Genomic DNA, 21,477 nt, shown 5'->3' on the forward strand with positions numbered 1-21,477 from the left:
TCTTTCCAGAAATGATTGAAGGTAATTAATATTCACCACTTTATGTCTGCATTCAGCACTGAGGAGCAGATTGGTTAGGTAATAGATATTTTTTGTTCTGTAATATTTTATTTGGTTACCAAACATTGTGCTGCCCATGTGATCAAACTGATCACTGACCCCTGACCTGAGAGTCAAATGTTTGAATATTTTTCTCTGTTCAGAATCCTTCTCACCTCCTTAAAAAGGAAACTGGACTCCTTGTGGGCAGGGATCCAGACTTCCTGGACACAGCCAAGTAACACTTTTTTTTTTTTTTGAAGCGTAGAAGATGAGCCTTTACCTACTCTTTCTGCTGAGGTAAAGCTTTCCAGAAGAAAATTTTAGCAAGTCAGCCTTTTCTGTAACCAATTAATACTTTGTATTTTCTAGACATTTTCTAATAGATTAGGGGAGTTGCTACATACTGTAACTTTCTTCTAGATCATGTTTCCAAAACCTGCCTGGTCATATAAATTGAGTGGATGGCCAACCCCAAATTTACTGAATGAGAATCTCCAGGAGAGAGCCTTGGGAATTTTTATTTATATTTAACAAGCCTTTTGATGTAATTCATATAATCACACAAGTTTGGAAACTACTGTTCTGAATGAATAATGACTTTTCCCTCTGTTCCACTGACCTAAGGATTAAAAAAACAAACTGAGCAACCTTGAATCTGGTGATTTATATCAAGCCCATTTTCTGATATTCAGAATAATAGCAGCCATTCTCCCCTCCTAAACTACACACTACCCAAGGACAGGGGTTATGTCCTATTTATTTTTTGTGTCTTAAGCATTCTGTATAGTCTCTGGTACGTGGTAAATTCTCAGTGACTGAATCCTAGTACTCTGAAGGGCTTAACTTTGCAGAATAGAGTTAGATTTTTCTGTCATTGAAATCATTTTTCTTCTGGTGCCTTTCTTCAGAGTAGTTCACACAAGAGGCACCTAACTACAATGGACAGATCACGCAGGCTTGTCCCATCTTGTGTTTTATCCATGTCAGAAAAATCAGTTTGACATTCAGAAAACATGACTCAAGAGCATATAGACCTCTTAACCATTTGAGATTCTTCAGTGCCTCAATTGTGTGGATGTATTTCTGGAAAAGGCCTTCTGGGAGTGTGGAAAAACATTATGAAATCTACAGAAATGAATTTGCTGATTTAGGTACTATTCTAATGCTAGTCTGGTAGTGGAGGTTACTAATTTATTATTAAGCAACCTGTAATAAACGGGATCTGGCTAAAACTTCTTTGCAAAGAATTCTTCAAAATGTTCAGCCCTTATCAGCAGAACTGGGAAGAATTTGTATTTCCTTATTTTATTCATTAATTCAAGAAATATTTATTGAGCAAACACCTACAAGAATTGAATCTTTGGACAGTATAATGAATATGGATAACAATATTGTATTATAATATCAGACTTGCTAAGAGACTACATCTTAATTATTCCAACCACTGAAAACAAATGACAATTATATGACATGATAGAGGTTCTAATTATCACTAAAATGGCAGTCTTATTGTATATAAATGTATTAACATTTTTAAAAAAGAATTGAATCTTAAATGTGAGGAAGAAAGCACTGCTGTATGTGTGGTCTGACTGCAGAAAATCTAAAACAAGTAGATTGTACAAGGAAAAGTCAAGGAGTAAGTTGGCTTTCCCATGTTAGTAAAACAAGTGAAAAGGCATGTTTCAGTCATAATGTAAAATTTGCAAAAATTTTGAAGCTATGAGGGGAAAGATGTGGGAATAATTTTGTAGGTAAAAGAAAATTGAAGAGAAAATATAAACATCCATACAATACTTACCACCTTTTACAAATTAAATTCACTATGTAGGTATGTAAAAAGTTAGTTTGTTAATGATAGTATTGTAGTATATTTATTTTCAAGCAATAGTTTAAATATGAACCAGTTTACCTTTTAAAAAAATCAATGTACTTCTAAATGTCCTTTTTCTTTTGCAAATTGAGGCAAAAACTGTAGAACTAACCCAGATTTACACTTTAGTTTTATTAGTTTGTGGAAGGCAAGCAAAAGCAGAATATTATATTAAATTATTATATTAAAACAAAGTTGTTATGATTTCTCGATTTAGGATCTTTTAGAGGGATAAACAGAATTTAAAAAGCATTTATTTTCAGTGAACAAACTTGGGGTGGAGGTACAGGACAAAACTAAATTTGCCGTACTAAATTTAACCATGTGGAACTTTTTCTACCCAGTTTCATTTTCTAAGCTCTGCAAGTTGTCAGGTTCTGTTTCTGATGCTTCATCATTTTTATGGACTTCTAAAAATCGAAAGCTTGCCCAGATTGAGATGAGCTTCTCCACCCTTGCACATGTTTTTATTTTCATGATTTGTTATTTCCACATATAAACCATTTTATTTCATGTGGTGAGGAAGGATTCTAAAGCAGGTAAGAAATTAAAAACAGTAGGAAAAAAATACATTTTCAGTTCTAAGAGTATGGGTCCATAGTCTCTTATCTATAATTCAGAAATCAGAATAGGACTAAAAATCAAGTTTCTGTAACTCATTTGCTAGTAAAACCGGACCTGAGCTGGAGAGGAGCTATTTAGACTCTTTTGTTTATTCCACTGAATGTGATTGGTCATAGAAACAATGTGTGTGACTGGGTAGCTGCTCATTACTGTGCTGGGTGTTACTTACTATATGGTTTATGCACTATATACTTAAACCCTAACAATTCTAAGTTCTGGAATCCACGTGTTCCCAAGGATTTCAGGTAAGAGACTGCAGGCCTGTATTGGATATGTTTTTACCCCTCTGTGCCCTGTAATTGTGAAAGCAAGGGGGAAAGCTCCCTGTTTCTAATCTCTGCAGGTACATATGGAATGGCTTAGCAACACCATTCTGTTTGTTTTAAAACTTGGTCAGACCAGGAACATATCTACTTGCCTGTAGATCAGCGGTTCTCAAAGTGCAGATTGGCAGCCTCAGCATCACCTGGAAGCTTGGTAGGAATTCATATTCTGGAGCCCCATCCCAGATCCTCTGATTAAGAAACTCTGGGGGTAGGTCTGGCCATCGTGTTTTAACAAACCCTCCAGGGGATCCTCATGCATACTCAGGTTTGAGGACCACTGTTCTAGATCAGGATTGGCAAGCTACAGCCCACAGGCCAAACCCACATGCTTTTGTATGCCCCTCAAGCTAAAATTGGTTTTTACATTTTTTAGATGGCTGAGAAAAAAAAATTTTAATAGACTGTTTTTTGACACATGAAAATTATTTAAAATTCACATTTCAGTGTCTATTAGTAAAGTTTTATTGGGACACAGTCACGCCCATTCATTTATATGTTGTGGCTGTTTTTTTGCATCATCAGCAGAATTGAGCAGTTGCAGCAGAGACTGACCTGCAAAGCTGAAAGTATTTGCTATCTGATTCCTTACAGAAAAGGTTTGCAAACCCCTGTTCTAGGTCAGTAGTAAACATGAGGAATATCACAAGCAGAGACGGTACTGAAACCTTCGTTTATCCGAAAATGCCAGTATCCTCCAGGATGAAAGTCTGTGAAACGCTTACATTTCTGTGTGTGAGCATTGTTATACTCATCAGATCGTTATATAGCTGTACAGAGTTTTTACATCAACATGATCTGTGTATTATTTGGGAGGACTAAGAGCCAAGTAGTTGGTGGATATTTTAAATTTTGTCATTTAAAAAATATTTCACAATCTTCAGGTCTTTGGGGAAGATAAATTCACCTAAATTTTTTTTTCTGATTTTCTTCTGAGCTTTACCATTTCTGTCTTCCAGGATGTATTGCCTTTCACACAAGACTGAACTAGTTAGATTGTGTTGCAGGAGTTTATTATTTTATGCAAAGTTTGAGCCAGCCATTTAGATTACTCCTTAAGTGGTCATTAGAGTGTCCCAGGTAGCCTGTAGTTAACTTGTTATATCTATCTATTCGGTCACCTCTCCGTGTTTACTTCATTTACGGTGAAGATGTGAAGAGAGAAGTATTTGATGAACTGCCCATATGGTTTTCATTATCTTTCCTGGAAGCTATAAATTCCTCCCTGGACAGCATTAAATTGTACTCTTAAAAACATTCTAACAACTTAAAAGAGTGTACATTCTGATATCTGTTGTATTTGTGTGAACAGTTTTGATGATTTTTTTTCTTGGTCATTTAACAGTGAGTATCACGCAGCCCAATGGGGAGTTAAGTCTTTACTTGTACAATGCGTTAACGTTTAGTCATAAACATGTATTAACTATTTTATTTCTGTATGTGTGTGTGTCTTAATAAATTGTGTTCCTTAGGCAACTTGTTCCAGCGATGGCATGTTCCTCTAGAACTCCAGATGACAAGACAAATGGCTAGCTCTGGTGCATCAGGGGGCAAAATCGATAATTCTGTGTTAGTCCTTATTGTGGGCTTATCAACAATAGGAGCTGGTGCATATGTAAGTAGAAAAGCAGCTTGTGTAAAGAAGCTGCCAAACAGCTCCCACTAATAGACTCAGTACTACTCTGCTTAAGACTTACAACTAATTCCCCTTTCTCCTTTTGGAAGAATTTCCAAAAAGCCTTCCTTAAAGTGCCTACTGTCAAATATCCTATGAGAGCTAATTTGAGAATGACTGAAATTTAATCTCACGTTGATTATCTTTGCTCTTTTCACTTGTCTTTTTGCTCTTTACTTGAAAGCCACTGCATTTTCTTAGATTTGACTAATCCACAAAATTGTACCCTTTCCATTGGATGTGACACACTAACCTGTGAATAAGGTCAAAATTCATTGCAGCCCCTTAGCACAATATTTGATTTTGACCCATTTGTCAGATATTTTATTTTTCCTTAGCTTGGGCTAATAAACATTTTAAAACAACAACCTTCAATCCAAAATATTAAGCATTCCTGAAAAGAAAACTACCCCTGAATCTCACCCAAAGACTAAATTATAGAAGTAGGCCTAGTATCTCTAATTGTAGGATGGAGTTTGTGTGAGGTGAAAAACATGGTTTTAACTGCTATATGGTATTAATACAATAATATCTCCTTAAATGAACTCTGATCAGTTTAGTTGGTCACAGAGGAATTATTCTGTGGGAGTTTTTTTTAACTTGGCAAGGTTTACTGTGACTAAGCAGATCAGGCTGAAGTTGGATCATGTAAGGTTGAGTGAACCAACTTAGATAACACCTAGTAACACCCTTGATTGAAGAAAGCTGTTTGTTTTACTTATTGAGAGCAAGTGGTTGGACGACATTACAATTTTAGTTCTCTCTACGTTGGTAAGATAATGACCTTTTCTTTGTTCCTTGATCACTAGGCTTAAAAAAGTGGAGTAGGGGGGGACATGAAAATTATTTGAAGTTACCTAGATCATCATTCCCTGACCTAACTCCCAAATGCACAAGAAAAGTAAACAACTCTTGCCAGTTGTGAGTCAAATCAGAGTAAGAAATAGGTAAGCTCTGTCTGGTAACAGACTTTGAAAAATATATATTCTCCTCCAATCCTGGAGCAACATATTTTTCTTTCTGAGCACAGGGTAACCAAAAATGTTCCCTGCCTTTGTGTTGAATGTTTCTTCATTAATACTTAGTGCTTTTTCTATTTCCCTTTGTTTCTTTCTTGGCCTTATCTTTACCTACAGTTGTGCAGTGTCATCACCTAGGATCCCCTTCTAGATCACTAGCGTCTACAGGTGCTTCTGGGAAAGATGGCAGCAGCCTAGTATACTTCTTAATTGTAGGAGCAACAATCACTGGGGCAGGAGTTTATTATGTAAGATACTTAACACTAAAATATATTTTGGGGTAGGGTGGGTGAGACCATGGCACTAATAAAAACTTGATCCATTAGAATATGATGAAATATTCACAGCATGTGCTTTCTAGGTATTTATTAAAGGGACATTGTCAGTCACTAAGGAGTCCTCAAATCTCATTCTTCAAACTGTTGAATTCTTACCGGATATATCTAAAGCCATACATTTAATGATTATTATAAATCCTCATCATCAACCCTTTCTTTGAAACTTTTGCCAACTTCATACTTCTTTTTTATGATGCTACGTTATATTGTGCTTTAGTGCTGCATACCTAACAAGACAGTCTCAAAGAGTAAACATTGAATAAGCAAGTAAAGGTAACTTGAACACCATCCATTTTGAATTATTTTAGGTAAAATGTAATTTTTGTGTTTTTGTGGGAAACAATAAATTAACCCTACTTTTATCATGAAAAGGCATTTTACTGAATGCTTCTGAGGAGGTCCAAAAAGCCATAGAAATTGCAGTGTTCTCCCCACTCACCCCCAGCCTCTATTTCAAGTAAATTCATTTGGCAGTGTCCCTTTTGTAATCTGTAATTTGGTCAAACTAGTGGCTGAAGTGGTACAAGCTAACGCATTCGTGTAGATTGCTTTCTTAAATTCCTCTCATTCATAATTCAGATACTACCCTCTAAACTTTAACTTTTCCGTTTCATAGCTCCCTCAATTTTTCCCATCAGTTCCACCCCATTCATTCAGAAATAGATTTGAAGTGTTTGCATTTGATATGTTTGTAACAATTGAAACCTCTTAAACCTCTGGTTTATATTGCTGTACCAGAGTTGGATGGCCTCTGCAGATCTGGCCAGGTGAAGCTCTTGATGCCAGGCCACGAGACAGGGCCAGTCACTGTTGCTTTCTCCTGCCTTAGAAATGTCTGCGAAGCACAAGTTCCTCTCAAGCCATTCAGTTAAATGCCTCATTTACCTCTGTGTTTATCCAACACTGGTAATAATAAAGCTGCTATATTATAGTGGTTTTAGGTTAAATGATAAGCTTTTGTCTACCTATAACTGTTATCAAACTATTTTGTGTTGTTTTATATTAGGTTTTGAATCATTTAAGACATCCTCTGAGGTGGCTGAGATTTGTCAGTGAGCAGAGCCATAGTGGCCTTTAGAAAAGCTACCTGCTAACATATGTCATAAATTTATAGTTTTTCTTAACCTGACATGTATTCATGTCACTAACTGGAAATCTGCAAACTGGGAAGACAGAGACACGTGGGGGAAAGGTAAATTTTTATTTAGTATGTTTGTTTAAACTTATTTTTATATCAGGACATTAACTTAAAGCTAAATATATAAATATGTATGTGTATATATATATATATATATATATATATATATATATATATATATATATATATATATGACAAACCTCTTGTTCTTTCCCCACTAAACCTCAAGATATTTATTGGTCTGCTCTTCCCCTTGTGTGCAAAGCCATTAGGAGGTGTGAGAGGGCCTAGGCTAATTTTGGATATCCCTCTCAGTGTGACACTGACCCCAGCTTATTTCTCTGTTCACTCATGTTGACCAGCTTAAGCCATCTTTTGAGGTAAAAGTCCCTTTCTTAAAATAAATATTTTTTAAGGAATGCATAAATGCTGGACTTGTGTATAGCATCTGATGCCAAGATAAAAACTTTCTTCCTGAAATTAATGTTAGTTGAATTCAAGGATTTGATTAATTTACTGCTAAATTAACAGAATAACCATTGTCTTTTAACATACAGTACTCAGTTTTCCAGTCCATTTTTATCATATGTTAGATGTTTCCAGGCTGATAAATGTCAGGCTCAGGTCTGAGGGTCTAGGTTCCTTATTGCAGCACATTGCCTAGTGGGCTACTCTGTAAGGGACTTATAGAAGATTCTTAGAACATGTTTTTATGCCTCTGATTGTCCTTACCTTTTCCTCCAATTAGTTAATAATCTGGGATTTCAACTGACATACAGTCGCTTAAATGAATTCCTGTCTTGTTGACCCTATGGGGTACAAAAGAGCAAAACTTCAATTAAAACAAGTCATTCTTGCCTACTGCTTTTTTTTTAAATCTTCAATAAATTCTGATGCTGTATTTTTAAAAAAAACTAGTCAATGGTAAGGTACCCTTCAATTTGAAAGGATAGAGAAAATAGTATATTTGAAATACAATAGGTGTTTAAGTGACATGCGTGACCTTTAATAAATATCGGAGTGTCATGAAAGGGTAGGCCATCGAGGGAAAGACAGTTACTCTGTTTCTCTAGGACATCGGCGGTCATGCTTCAGGGCATTATCTGAGTACGCAGCAAAACTTGGGACATCTACCAGGAAAACTTATGTCCCAGCTTCCTACCTAGGACCATATAGATTGGTTTCACAGCTAGTATCCAGCATCGTCCAAAACCCCTTTTATAAAGTTTAGCTCTTCCTAGCACTTTATTCTTCTAGTATAAAAATGTTTTTCTTTTTTCTTTAGCTGTACCTTCAGAATTAACTATGAGGAAAATTCTTCACGTAGAGCCTAAGGAAATCTGAAACTGGAACACTTTCATCTGCTTACCTGTATTCTTTCCACACCAAGTGTGTACACACTCAGTATTTTTTATTTCTTAAGAAAATAATTGTACCTTAATGATTCTAACATAGAAGAATTTATCTCATGTAGACAAAAGCTTCTCATTTAATTGAACGATAATGAATGTTACTTATTGTATGAGCTAGCTAGGTGTATGATGAAATAAATTTTCTCTATCTTTGGGTCTACAGGCCTACAAGACAATAAAAGATGACAAGAAAAGATACAATGAAAGAATTTCAGGATTAGGGTTGACACCAGAAGAGAAACAGAAAAGGGCCACATCATCTGGTGAGTATGATTTCAGACTCAATAAGTAAAGGGAAAGTCATCAACAGTCTTGTAGACACGGTGACGCTATAAAATTGTGAGCGTCCAGAAACTATGGTATTATCCCAGACATGGAAGCAGTTTGTTACAGTGTTTGACTGGAATTTGGGTTTGAGAATAAAATTAGTGGTAGTTATGATTGGTTGTTTTTCTTTCTGTTAGACTCTTAAAAGGCAAGCTTAAAATAAAAAAGGCAAGCCTGGCAAGGGAAATTATTGGAAAAGAGATGAAGGACTTTTTTTTTTCAGTGAGGGCGTTCTTCTGGTCTGTTCTGTTCTCCTTTTGAATTCTTGGAGTTTCGAGTTATTAAAGATATATTTGTTTTCCTAAAGCATATAGTGCTAGCCGTCACTTCCATTCCACACCACTTGACTTTTCAGAGAGGAATGTTCTAATCCTTTCGTAAACCTCACAACTCTGGGTAGGTGATTTCCATTGCTTTCTTCCATAACATCATCTTATTCTTGAACATTGTTTAATAATCCCCACTTCATCTGCTGACAAAAGGTGAAACTGAACTTGATATTTTCCTGTTGGTCATTAAGAAATTAATGGGAAGGATGGAAGCTTTATAATGTATACTTTCTAATATACTTTAGAAATAGCTAAACATTTAATCGGTTCTAGTTCTGAGAGACTTAATGAATGATATTGGCGAAATCATTCACCTCTATTTTGGATATTTTTCACTTGTGAAATGAAAGGAATGCTTGCTTTTCCTGTCCTATCTGAATGCTATGAAATTTGATAAGATTCATGTAGCTGCAGTGTTTACTAGCTTTTTATGTAAAGGATTGAGTCAAGTGCAAGGTGGTTTTTTTGTTTTGTTTTGTTTTGTTTTGTTTTGTTTTGTTTTGATAGTGGCAAGGAGTCATCTGAGACTTTTAAAAAAGTCACCCTGTCTGGTCTTTTGCTTACAGCTCCAGAAGGAGAGCCAGTTCCTCAAGTCAAGGTACCAAGTCATGTTCCGTTCCTACTCATCGGTGGAGGCACTGCTGCTTTTGCTGCAGCCAGATCCATCCGGGCTCGGGATCCTGGGGCCAGGGTAAGGCACACATTGTCCCGCTTGGCACGGAGGGTGCATTCTGCAAGTATTTAGCCAGTGTGAACACTTAGACATTTGCCTGTTAAATGGCTGGACTGTGGTCAGTATCATTATTTTGTGTCTGAAGGTACTGATTGTATCTGAAGATCCTGAGCTGCCATACATGCGACCTCCTCTTTCAAAAGAACTGTGGTTTTCAGATGATCCAAATGTCACAAAGACACTGCGATTCAAACAATGGAATGGAAAAGAAAGAAGGTTCGTTCACTTATGTAAAATGGGCCCAACTAGCAACTTCAACTAAGCACAGGGAGTGGGTCCGGATTTTGCATGAACCACGTTCAGTGCATGGGATAGATGATTTGGCTGCACACTGGAGTCCACTGCAGTACACACTTGGTACAGCTCAGATGCAACAGGCTATAGTGGTCCTGGATTCTGTTAATCGGATCTACCAACAAGTGAAGATGTAATGTTGGCCTCCAAAGTACTAATGCTCCTGTTTCCAGGACCTTTATGTTAGACTTCAGTGAAGAGCAGCTCGGCCTGTGTTGTCACTTCTTTATACTTGCCTAGTCATGTCCCATAAAAGCAAAAACAAATGAAAAAAGAAAGGACACTGTTCTATGGGACTTTTTTTTGACGCCCTAGCAGGCATTCAGAATTGCAGGGACCACTAGAATGGAGAACTTCTTTATTAAAATGTTTGCTTGAGAGACTTGGAAATAGAGGTCCAGAAGCCTTTTCCTTTAAAAAAAAAAAAACTCCTTGGATCTCCTGGTTCCAGTACCATGTTCTTTGGGTATCAATTTTTTTCTCATTAGTGGATTCCTTTGACACTGGACTAAATTTTACAAATCTGCCTGCCTCCCTCACCTCCATTATCATGTTCTCTTCCCAAGCAAGATGCATACTTCCACTGATGTTACCCATCCCTTAATTAATACTTCATACTTAATGTCTACTGTTTGAAGCAAAGTCATCTCAGGGGCTAGACCTAGTTGTCCATTGACCAGTGCCATTCTGGACAGCTCATTTGGGTGGATGTGTGAATACCAGCTCCTTGGACACTCCTCTTGTTCTAACTTTGAAATGAACCTAAATCCAGAGCAGGGTTTCTCAACCTCAGCACTACTGACATTTAGGGTTGGATAATTGTTGTGGAGGCTGGACTGTGCATTATAGGATGTTTAACAGCATCCCTGGCCACTACCTACTAGACAGCAGAAGCATCCCTCCCACAAAGCTGTTCCAGCCAAAAATGTCTCCAGACATTGTCAGATGTCCCTGGGAGGCAAAACTGCCCCAAGGTTTAGACTCACTGGTCTAAAATACCTCTGTATAAGTAAGTCATGGCCAAGATTTAGTGGCCTTGGAGACTTACTTTGGAAAATGGTCCTAAAAGATTTTCATGACAGAAACAATTTTACTAAAGCTCCAGTGGACGGTAATAGCAGTTCCAGGAACTTAAAACGCTTTCTCCCTTTTCTCTGTACAGCATATATTTCCAGCCACCTTCCTTCTATGTCTCTGCTCAGGACCTGCCTCACATTGAGAATGGTGGTGTGGCTGTCCTCACTGGGAAGAAGGTGAGCTATAGGCTGCTTCCTTTGTCGGGCTCCACATATGTGCCCATGTGGGCAGCGAGTATGGTGACTTGTATTCCCACTACCATTGATGTCCTGCCATTGTCGTTCATTAAAGAAGGATCGAATCACTTTAGGTTTAACATTACCAGTCTACACTAATTAGTGTGTCTTCCTGGAGGAAGCACAACTCATAAGCCTAGAGTAGCACGCCAGCTAAACTTTCCCAGGGAAGTCAGATCATTGAAGACCGTGACTCTGAAGCTGTTCCTTCTCCTGATTTGCTCCTCTGCCCTTCTTCTTCCTGTTTTTCCCCTCTACTATTTCTTTGGGATTATTGATGATAGGGGACTGACAAATGTATATTATTCAGGATAGTAAAATAGTTCAGGCATAACATCAGCATGGAAAATATTATTAGACTTTACAAAGGTGAGTGCCTAAGTACTGGGGGCAGTTCCTGGAGGGCATTTAGGGTCTAGGGAGGGTTTTGTTTTGTTGTATTGTTTTGTTTTTGTTAATAGGAGGTCTAGAGTGTGCTTGTAAACTAATGGCAGTGTTCCAGGAGAGAGAGGGAAGGATTATCAGAAGGAGCAAAGCCCAGAGTAGATGGGATCCAGAGCACAAGTGGAGGGAGGCATTGACCTTTGATAGGGATGGGCCTACTTCTATAAGGGAATGTTAGGCAGAGAAGATCGATATGAGTTTGTGGAAAAGCTGGTAAGAAGACATTATGTATTAAGTATTCCCTATGTGTAAATAACACACAGGCCCTGCCCTCTAGGGACTAACAGAAACATGAACAAATAATCACAACACATAGATTTTGAGTAAGAAAGAAATTCAGTACATTGTGGGAATTACTGGGAAGTGTGCCCAGTACAATGATGGTTTCATGGAAGGCTTCCTGGAGAAGGCAGTCTTATAAAATGAGAAAACTTATGGAATGAAGAGGCATTCACCAGATTAGAGGAAAATGAAGAGCATTCAGGTAAAAACAAATAGCATAAGCAAAAGCACAAGGGTATGAAAAAAGCATGTTTGGTGCAGGGAAACACAAGCAGCGAGGTACTGATACAGCAGAAAGTACAAGTTAAGGAGTGGCAGGAGGTGAAACCAAGAAGTTATACAGGGACCTGATTGTGGAGAGCTCTGTCGTGTGAAAGAGCTTGAGTTTTATCCCATCGTCACCAAGGATCTGTTGAGTTTTAGACAAGGATATGAAACAGTTGAGTTGAATTATAAGTAATCACTCTGTTGGCTGTGAGGAAGATGGATCTCAGGGGGACAAGACTAGAGATAGACCATTTTGAAGACTATTATAACCATCCAGACGAGCGGTGATGGGAGCCCAAATGAGGGCTGTAGTAGTGATGATGTAGTAGTGTAGTAGTGAGGATGAGGATGATGATAAAGGGGTAATAAGCACAGCTTTAAAATGCTTTACGTGTATTACATCATGTTGTCCTCACAGTAATCTTACAAGGTACGTACTATCATTATTTCCATTTTATAGAGAAAGTGAGATTAAAAAGAGGTCAAGCAACTTGCTCAAGATCACATAGCTGATAAGTGGTGGAGATAGAATTTGAGCCCAGATCTTTCTGATTGGAGAATTCTGATTCCAGAACCCAAGCTCTTAATAACAACATTGTATAGCTTCCCAACAGAAAGGTGGTGGAGAGTGGGGAGCAGACTGGAGGCATGCTTAGGAGGCCAACTTGGCAGGGCATGGTGACTGACTGAAGGTGGAACACAAGGAGGGTGGGGGATGCAAAAGTGACTTTCTAATTTCCAGCTTGTGGTAGATGGTGGTACACCCCCACCTGAGAGAGACATGGCAAGAGGAAGACCTAGTTTAAGGGGGAGATAAAATTTAGTTTGCAACTGTTAAGTATGAAGTGGAAATCTGTGTGGAGATGTCCTGAGGGCAGTTGGGTACATGACTAAATGTGCAGAGGAGGGGTCTGGGCTCAGTAGAGATTTGGGAATCATCTGCATACGTGTAGGAGCTGAAACCATGAGAGCAGGTGAGGCCTCCCGCAGAGAACTGAAGTCGTCCGAAGAAGAGTGAGGCAAGGATAGAACCCTGGGGAACCCAACTTTTAGGAAACAGGCTTAAGAAAAAGTGTCCACAAAGGAGACTAGGAAAAATTTGAAAGGGCAGTATGTCAGGAGCCCAAGGCAGGGGCCAAGCTTGGAGAGAGTTTCAAGAAGTAGGATGTGATTCATAGTATTACTGCAGCAAAAGAAGCTGCTAAGAAAAGAATTGTAAAATGACCCATTATGTTTAGCTGTTCAAATATCATCGTGGAGTTAGAGAAGAGGATAAACTACTCTTTCAGGAAGTTTACATGAGAAAACGGAGATGGCATTGGACAGAAACTTGAGGAGGACAGAGAATCAAAGGTGGGGCATTTAGGATGGTACAGACTTAAACATGTTAATGGGCTGAGGTCTAAGATGTCAGGAGAGAGAGGTGGGGAGTGAGTGAGTGACTAATACGGGAATGTTCTGGGAGTGAAAAGAAGGGTTGGGGGTCAGGCATAGAAACAGAACAGAAAGGCCACCTCATCCCAGAAGCTACAAGAAAGGAAGTCAAGTTTTTGTTCAGGGGTTAGGAGGTGGGAACTGTTACGGGAAGCTGAGGAAAATCACATTAATGGCTTTGCTTATTTTTTCAATAAACTAGGATACCAGTTGGTTATCTGAGAGTGAGCGGCTTGACAGTTGAGTCGAGGGTTGGATTGAAGAGGGCACTTACCCAGGACAAATCAAAGGCGGCTAAAGAAGCTACTCACCCATCCAGACTCAGTTTATGTCATTGCCCCTGGAAAGCTTGATTAGGTGCACCTGTCATATGTTTCTAGTGCAGTCTGCACTGCCCTTACCAGAGGATTTCTCACTCTTGATTTCTCACTCTTGATTGTCGTGCTTGTTAAATTGTCTGTCTTGGCTACTACACTCTGAAGGCAGAAAGGTATCTTTTTCTAAACATTATGTCCCCAGCATGTAACACAGTGCCCAGCACACACTAGGTGCTTAATAAATATGCCTCGAATGAATGGTCTCATTGCTAGTAAGGAGTGGAGCAGAGACAAAAACCCGTCTCTGACTCCAAAGCTCAAGCTCTTCACCATAAGAAGGAGCAAGGTGCAACGGACTTCGGGGTGCTGGCAGAAGCAGTGTGAATGGTCTACTGTAGGCCCAGATTACTAGGAATGAAACAGCCCGCTGGGTAAATAGAGAAAATCAAAAGCAAGTATAGGTGACAGTGAGACTGAGAGAAAACTGGAAGGATGGAAAATGGTGACAGAGTGAGATATATAAGGTGGAAGGAAGTACAAGTCTGAGATAGAATTCTGCATGTGACTCAGGGGAAGAGTATGATCCAGGTGCCAAGGACTTCAGTGGATGAGGCGTGACCAGAAGGAGGCTGGATGACACTGATTGATAGAGATATAGGTTGATGTCTCTTAGAGGGGATGAGAGGGTACAAGAGTAACCTGCAGCCAGCAGCAGCCAGCACCGTCTCCTGGCCTTGTGACGGGGAGGAGTGTGGGTGAGTGAGCAGTCTCTACGTATGAGCTGTCTGGGAGGATGGGGAGCTCAGTTTTAGTGAAAGCTAGAAGTTGGAGAAAGAATCCCTCAAAAATGTTGAGGATGTGGGAGAATTGTTTACAAAGAGGCAAGAGTCCCAAAGAGCCAGGCAGAAAATTCTGTCCCTGTTCTCCATTTCCACAAATTGGGCGGGAACTTTGAGACAGTGGAGATTTGCTCTGATGTTGGCTGCTTAGGAAATTATGACCACTTAGAGGAACTGGGTACCAGAAACTGTAGTGCCAGTGATTACTTACAAATGGTTTCTTAAGGATCACCTTTGGTCAAGAACTAACTCTTCTCATTGTGCTGACGGCTGATAGGTACAGGGTTCCTTTTGGGGGTGATGGAAATGGTCCAGAATTATATAGTGGTGACGGTTGCACAACCTTGTGAATATACTAAAGACCACTGAATTGTATGTTTCAATATGGTGAATTTTATGTAATGGGGATTATATATCAGTTTTTAAAATTTTTAGCTAAATTTATCCCTGTATCTTTCTGTGCATATGTGTGTGACTACCAGGTAGTACAGCTGGATGTGAGAGGCAACACGGCGAAACTTAACGATGGCTCTCAAATAACCTATGAAAAGTGCTTGATTGCAACAGGTGAGTATTTCTGGAGGTGACTTTCTTCCCTGATACAGCTCCCTCAAATTTTAGTATAAAGGCACTACTCAATCTTAAGAAAATCAAAACCCAAACTCTCTGAAGTGGGTGTCTTTTGGTGCAAAGCTGGGCTGACTGCAAGCACCTGATCAACAGCCCCTCTGGATTAGCCTTACTGTTCCTTCTGGCAAAGGCATGGATGGATATTGAAGAGGATTGCCTTGTTTTTTTGTCTCCTTGCTTAGCCCTTAACCTTGGCCCTCTGCCCTGAAAGTGAGATAGCCTCATGGCTTCACTGCCAGTTCCAGTCAGAAATCAAGAGAAGAAACTGAAGCTGTTGCTTAAACAAATGTAGCTGTCCTGTCTGATGAATCCTCATGAGAAACTCAAAGAGAAGGGGAAGCAAAAAGTGAGGCCTTCTGGCCATCTATGAGGAAGGTGGGCCCTTTGAAGAGAGACTCTCAAATCTGCTTCTCAAAGGAAATTGATAAAGCCCACTGTGGGGCGAGCTGAAGGAAAACAAAGCCTCATATCCTGTTGATAACTGCTGTACACACCACAGCACCACCTTTGTCGGGGGATCGTCTGGGCTAGCTCCGGCCTGTTGGGCTAAAGAGTTTTTCTCTTGTTTCCAGGAGGCACTCCAAGAAGTCTGTCTGCCATTGATAGGGCTGGGGCGGAGGTGAGGAGTAGAACGACACTTTTCAGAAAGGTAATTGCTTTAGTGCTTTCGTTGTGTTGGCTTTGAAGAGGTAACATAATCTTGTGGTCCCCAAGTACCCACCCAGGAATTGGGAGATCCAAGTTCTATTTATGGCTCTTCGGCAGACTTGTTATCTGGCCTTGAGCAAGTCACTTCCTCTCTCTGCACCTCAAATACCTCACTCGAGGGTTTTAAGCTCCTAGGAGAAAAAAACATTTAGTGTTTTTTTTTCTTTATTGCTTTGTATAGTTCCTTCTGATCGCCCTTCCATAGTTGTTTTTTCCTAATGCGTTTGAGTCATTGGAACTCCATATAGCCTCTTGGCATTTTTCATTGCAAGTGCTATTGTGGAGACTTTAGGGGGGAAAAGAGTATCTAAGTGAAAAAGGAAAGGGGGTTTTGCTTCTTAACACCATGCTTTACATATGAAAACTGCAGAAAGTTTTCAGCCGCTGCTATGGGTATTTGAAAAGATTTGTACTATCCTTTAAGTTCTTAATGCAACAAGGTTTGTCACCCTCAGCACCATTGACATTTTGGACTGGATAACTGTTTGTTGTGAGGGGCTATCCTGTGTGTCGTAGGGTGTTTAGCAGTGTCCCTGGACTCTACCCGTTAGCTGCAAGTATAGTCCCCTCCCACCCCAGTTGTGACAGCCAAAAATGTCTCCAGACATTGCCAGATGTCTCCTGAGGGAGAGAGGGCATATTGGCCCCTAGTTGGGAACCACAGTTACTAGAAAGAGTGTTACATTGGAGAAAGAAATTTACATCAATAAAATAGAGGCTGTAATTAAGCCAGTTGATTATAAGGAGAAGATATTATATGTAAATTAATGTTGTCAAAGATTTAGCAGAAAATATTTCCTGATATTATTACCCTGTGCCCCTTTGGGAAATCAATGGACTAAACTGGTGTGATCCTGCAGATTGGAGACTTTAGAACCTTAGAGAAGATTTCCCGGGAAGTCAAGTCGATTACGATAATCGGTGGGGGCTTCCTTGGTAGCGAACTGGCCTGTGCTCTTGGCAGAAAGGGTGAGTATTGGGGAGTGACCTTGATTTTCTTTCTCTGGTCTGATGTCACATGCTTTTCAGAGATGCACTTGCCAGGATCAGTAGAAAGAGTTTGATTAAGGTTTATACGCTGAAAAACTAATCACTGAGCTTAGTTCTAATGAGGGATGCCTTAGTGACCGAAAAGCTGTCATTTGAGTGGCTGAGCAGCACTGTTTTCTTTCCTTCCCTCTCACCTCTAGGCCAGGACTCCTTAGAAATAAAACATTAAGGAAAGTTAGTTATTAAGATGGTAAGGGCAATATAGACTACAGAAGTGTATGTATCTTTGAACTGCTGCTCCCTGTAAAAGTCAGAGACTTCCTTCAGACACACGATGATTCCAGCTTGACAGATCTGTGAGTTTCAGTATGAATGTTCTGTGGCAACTATTTTTCTTAATGTTATTTTTCAGCTGTGTGAAATCAGGGCATCTTCTCGGGAGGGCGCTTACTATTCAGAGTTTGCAAGGCACGTGTGTAAGTCTCGGTGTAAGTGCACTGAGTTCACAGTATGTAGTTGAATCCAGGGGCAAGTTCTGGCACCTGTCGTATTTGCCTTCTGGATGCCCTTGTGCCCTAGTGCCCCACAAATGGGAGCTCTGGCCTGGGTCGTGGCATCGCCCTGTGTGCAATAAATAGCTGCCTGCGGCTCCTTTACCTCTCTTCCTGTCTTCCTAGGATTGGCTTTTGCCTCTTGCTATACCTACTCTCTTTCTTCTTCCCAGCTCGAGCCTCAGGCACAGAAGTGATTCAGCTCTTCCCTGAGAAAGGAAATATGGGAAAGATCCTCCCCGAATACCTCAGCAACTGGACCATGGAAAAAGTCAGACGAGGTAGACACTCTTTGCACATGCTCCCACTCTTGCCTTGAGTTAGGACTAAGGCAAAGTTTGCTTCTTTGGGAACCCCCTTGACATAAGGCATAGCAGCCAGCAGATGAAATGTTTCCATCATTCTCCAGTCAGCCAGCTTCTTGTAGGTGTTCTGAGTCTGATGCACCAGATTCCTGGAAGCGCTAGAAGTGAACTGTGGGTGTAGGTGCTCGTGGCTCTCCAAGGCTGCCTGCGTACTGATCATTACTGGTTTTATGACGGGGGATGCCTCTCGTCAGCTGCTCTCGTCATGAAGGTGGTAGGCCCACAGGCTCAGCCTCAGGTCTTGTTTGCCTTTACAGAGGGGGTTGAGGTGCTGCCCAATGCTATTGTGCAATCAGTTGGAGTCAGCGGTGGCAAGTTACTCATCAAGCTGAAAGATGGCCGGAAGGTAAGGAGGGGAAGACAGGCTGCCAGAAGACCTTCCAACCCTGCCCTCCCCTTTCCTCATTCTTACTCCTTCATTTGATACTGGTAGATTAGTTTTCTTGGCAGCTGCCATTAACCTGTCATAATTTTCTGAATGAACTGTCTGTCCTCCACTAAAATAAAAATGATGAGAGCCAGACCAGACACACAGGAACCATTTCCCATTGCTCCCTTCTATCTGTATCACAGATTTTTGAGACCTTACTGGGGTGGCAGATTTCTATTCAGATGACAGGGAATATGTCTGTGCAGAGGGGGTGGCACTTTATAAAATGAAACTTAAAATGTGTTCTGTTTACCAGAGTTAACCAATGATTTTTTCATAAAGCCCCAATTCTTGATGACATGATGTACAGTTGCTCTGTCCACAGGTATATGTGGAAACTGTGATAACTGACTAAATTATTTCATTTTGTCCTCAGGTGGAAACTGACCACATAGTGGCAGCTGTGGGCCTGGAGCCCAATGTTGAATTGGCCAAGACTGGCGGGCTAGAGATAGACTCTGATTTTGGTGGCTTCCGGGTAAATGCAGAGCTCCAGGCCCGCTCGAACATCTGGGTGGTAAGTGTGCAATGATGGCCTGACCAAGCCTGAGAGCAGGTCTGCCTGGTGGTGTGTGACAGCTTAGCAGCAGCTCACCCACATAGGGTCAGCGTGTTTGGAGGCCAAGAGTGGAGAGCAGAAACACGTGAACTGCTTGGCTTGCCGATCAGGTCTGGCCTCAGGCTGCAGGCTTATGGAAAAGGAAATGAATGGCACACATGCCCACAGCAGTAGGGCTCTCCTGGTCCTGCTGTTGGCGAAGCCATCGGCATCACCCTGGTGCGCACGTGCTCAGCTTTCAGACTGATCTGCTGTTCCCTTTGCCTGAACATGGGTCTAGAGAATGGAGATGAGGGAGTTTTATAACATTCTCTAGAAAGGAAAATTACTCCATTTTCATTTTCCTTGAAGACTATTTTTAGCTGTTTTTAAAAATGTGTTATGACACAAACAAGACTATGGTATGTAGGAACCATGAGGTAATTTCCCTATTGTTAGATCATTACAACTGTATTGTGTTTGATTATGGACTCTGCAACTGAAAACCTAGGAACTTTGAAGGGTGTTTTTCCCTTAAAGCTTTCTTTTTTTAAGGTAAAGTGTACTGGATTTTTAAACTTGTTATAAAAGCAATACACGCTTAATATGGAAGACCTAGGCCAAAAGGAGAAAAGGACAGTCACCTGCAGCAACCACTGATATTTTGGTGTATTTCCTTCTCTTTGTTGTCTTGCGCACAGGGTTTTTTCCCTTTGTTGTAGACACTCACAATGAGCATACTATATGTAAACATTTGTATTCTTTTCTTTTTCACTTAACATTTGAATGTAAGTTTTTTCCTCGTTGCTTCAGATTCTGGAAACAGTTTAATGTCTATATAATATTCCATTAGCTGGATTTCAGAGTGTATCTCGCCGTTGCTCACATGTTGGATTTTTAGGTTGCTTTGGGGGTGTCTGAATAGCCACAAAGATGAACAAAGGGTGAGAGAGCTCACATACCACATCCTTTGTGCAGCTGGCCTTGTTCACCTCTAGCCTGGGGTTCTCTCTGCTTGAAACACTGAGCTCGCTTCTCTCACGTGGCACACTGTAGTGAGGAACAGTGCCGCACCTTCCTCAACTCGCTTACACACTCCTCGTGGGCAGAGTCTGTGTCAGGTCTGTCTCTGCAGCCCAGACAGTATAATGCTTTGTACAGAGCAAGTTCTCCATAAGTACTTGTTGAATGAATGAAGGAATATTGAATGACCAAAAAAATCTTATCTTGCAAAAGATTTCTACGTTAAGAGGCAGTTAGACCTAAAAACTGGTTTCCACACAGGAAGAAATATTCTGCAAATCATGGTTATTAAATATCTTATTTCTGCTGAGGGCAGAATGAGAAGAAATAGGTGTAAGCTGAAGCCTTGAAGATTTCAGTTACCTTTACGGAAGCATAGAATGTCTTTTTAAAAATGGAACCTCGACTATTTTTGATAGTGTAGGTAGGATTCTGGCCTGTGGATGGAAAACATGAACATTGCCAGCATTTTTTGAGCCCCAGAAGTTTACATTCTGTCCTTAACTTGTTTTTTTATCATGTGCTCATGTAATGTATTTGTATCCAAAGGCAGGAGATGCCGCATGTTTCTACGATATCAAGTTGGGTAGGAGGCGGGTAGAGCACCACGATCACGCTGTTGTGAGCGGAAGATTGGCTGGAGAAAATATGACTGGAGCTGCTAAGCCGTACTGGCATCAATCAATGTTCTGGTAATAGATTTGTGCCTTGAGGACTCAACTGGTTAGAACACAAAATTAATGGAACCAGAGTTATGTCATGTGGTTTCCTTGTGGGTCAGTTAGCTTCATACACAGTGGGGAAAATTCCATCTCGTATCCATGCATTCTACTCCCAAGCCACCTTCTGGTGAAAGGGTTCCAGTTGGCACAAGTTAGACGAAATGAATGAATGGAGATGGCATCAGTACTTCTGCTGAAATAGTGCAGAGCTCCAGCTACGGTAGGTAGTACACAGCTATGCTCTTAGACGCGGGGGGCAGTATATTTTACTTGCTCTTTGCTGCTAACTCTAATGAGCCCAACCTACTGAGAAAAGAGGCAGACCACTCATATGTAACCCTTAAGGCCAGCAATGCAGAGTCAAACATATATAGGCAGCTCTCTGGAGAGCGAAAAGTTAGCAATGGAAATTCCTGAGTACTGGAGCTGGGCCCATTTGGCCTGCTGTCATCTTGTTGATTTGAAAGATGGGGTACATAAAAAACTTCAAGATTCCA

The 21,477-nt window shown here is 40.4% G+C and overlaps 1 protein-coding gene across 2 annotated transcripts in view; it reads left to right on the forward strand.

Annotated features, from left to right (window-relative positions):
- Positions 1-21,477, forward strand: part of AIFM1 (apoptosis inducing factor mitochondria associated 1) — a 28,174-nt gene that overhangs the window by 2,366 nt on the left and 4,331 nt on the right. The window contains exons 2-13 of one of the 2 annotated variants that reach the window (XM_006191751.2): positions 4,335-4,477; positions 8,608-8,707; positions 9,667-9,791; positions 9,919-10,049; positions 11,290-11,380; positions 15,506-15,590; positions 16,226-16,302; positions 17,222-17,330; positions 18,076-18,183; positions 18,525-18,613; positions 19,074-19,214; positions 20,808-20,950. In XM_006191751.2, coding sequence (XP_006191813.1) covers positions 4,335-4,477; positions 8,608-8,707; positions 9,667-9,791; positions 9,919-10,049; positions 11,290-11,380; positions 15,506-15,590; positions 16,226-16,302; positions 17,222-17,330; positions 18,076-18,183; positions 18,525-18,613; positions 19,074-19,214; positions 20,808-20,950 — 1,342 coding nt within the window. Of the gene's footprint in view, positions 1-4,334; positions 4,478-5,673; positions 5,805-8,607; positions 8,708-9,666; positions 9,792-9,918; positions 10,050-11,289; positions 11,381-15,505; positions 15,591-16,225; positions 16,303-17,221; positions 17,331-18,075; positions 18,184-18,524; positions 18,614-19,073; positions 19,215-20,807; positions 20,951-21,477 lie in introns of both variants that reach the window. The other variant, XM_006191752.3, reaches the window with a different exon arrangement.

Source organism: Camelus ferus, chromosome X, assembly GCF_009834535.1.
Source record: "Camelus ferus isolate YT-003-E chromosome X, BCGSAC_Cfer_1.0, whole genome shotgun sequence".
In the NCBI taxonomy this organism is placed as follows: domain Eukaryota; kingdom Metazoa; phylum Chordata; class Mammalia; order Artiodactyla; family Camelidae; genus Camelus; species Camelus ferus.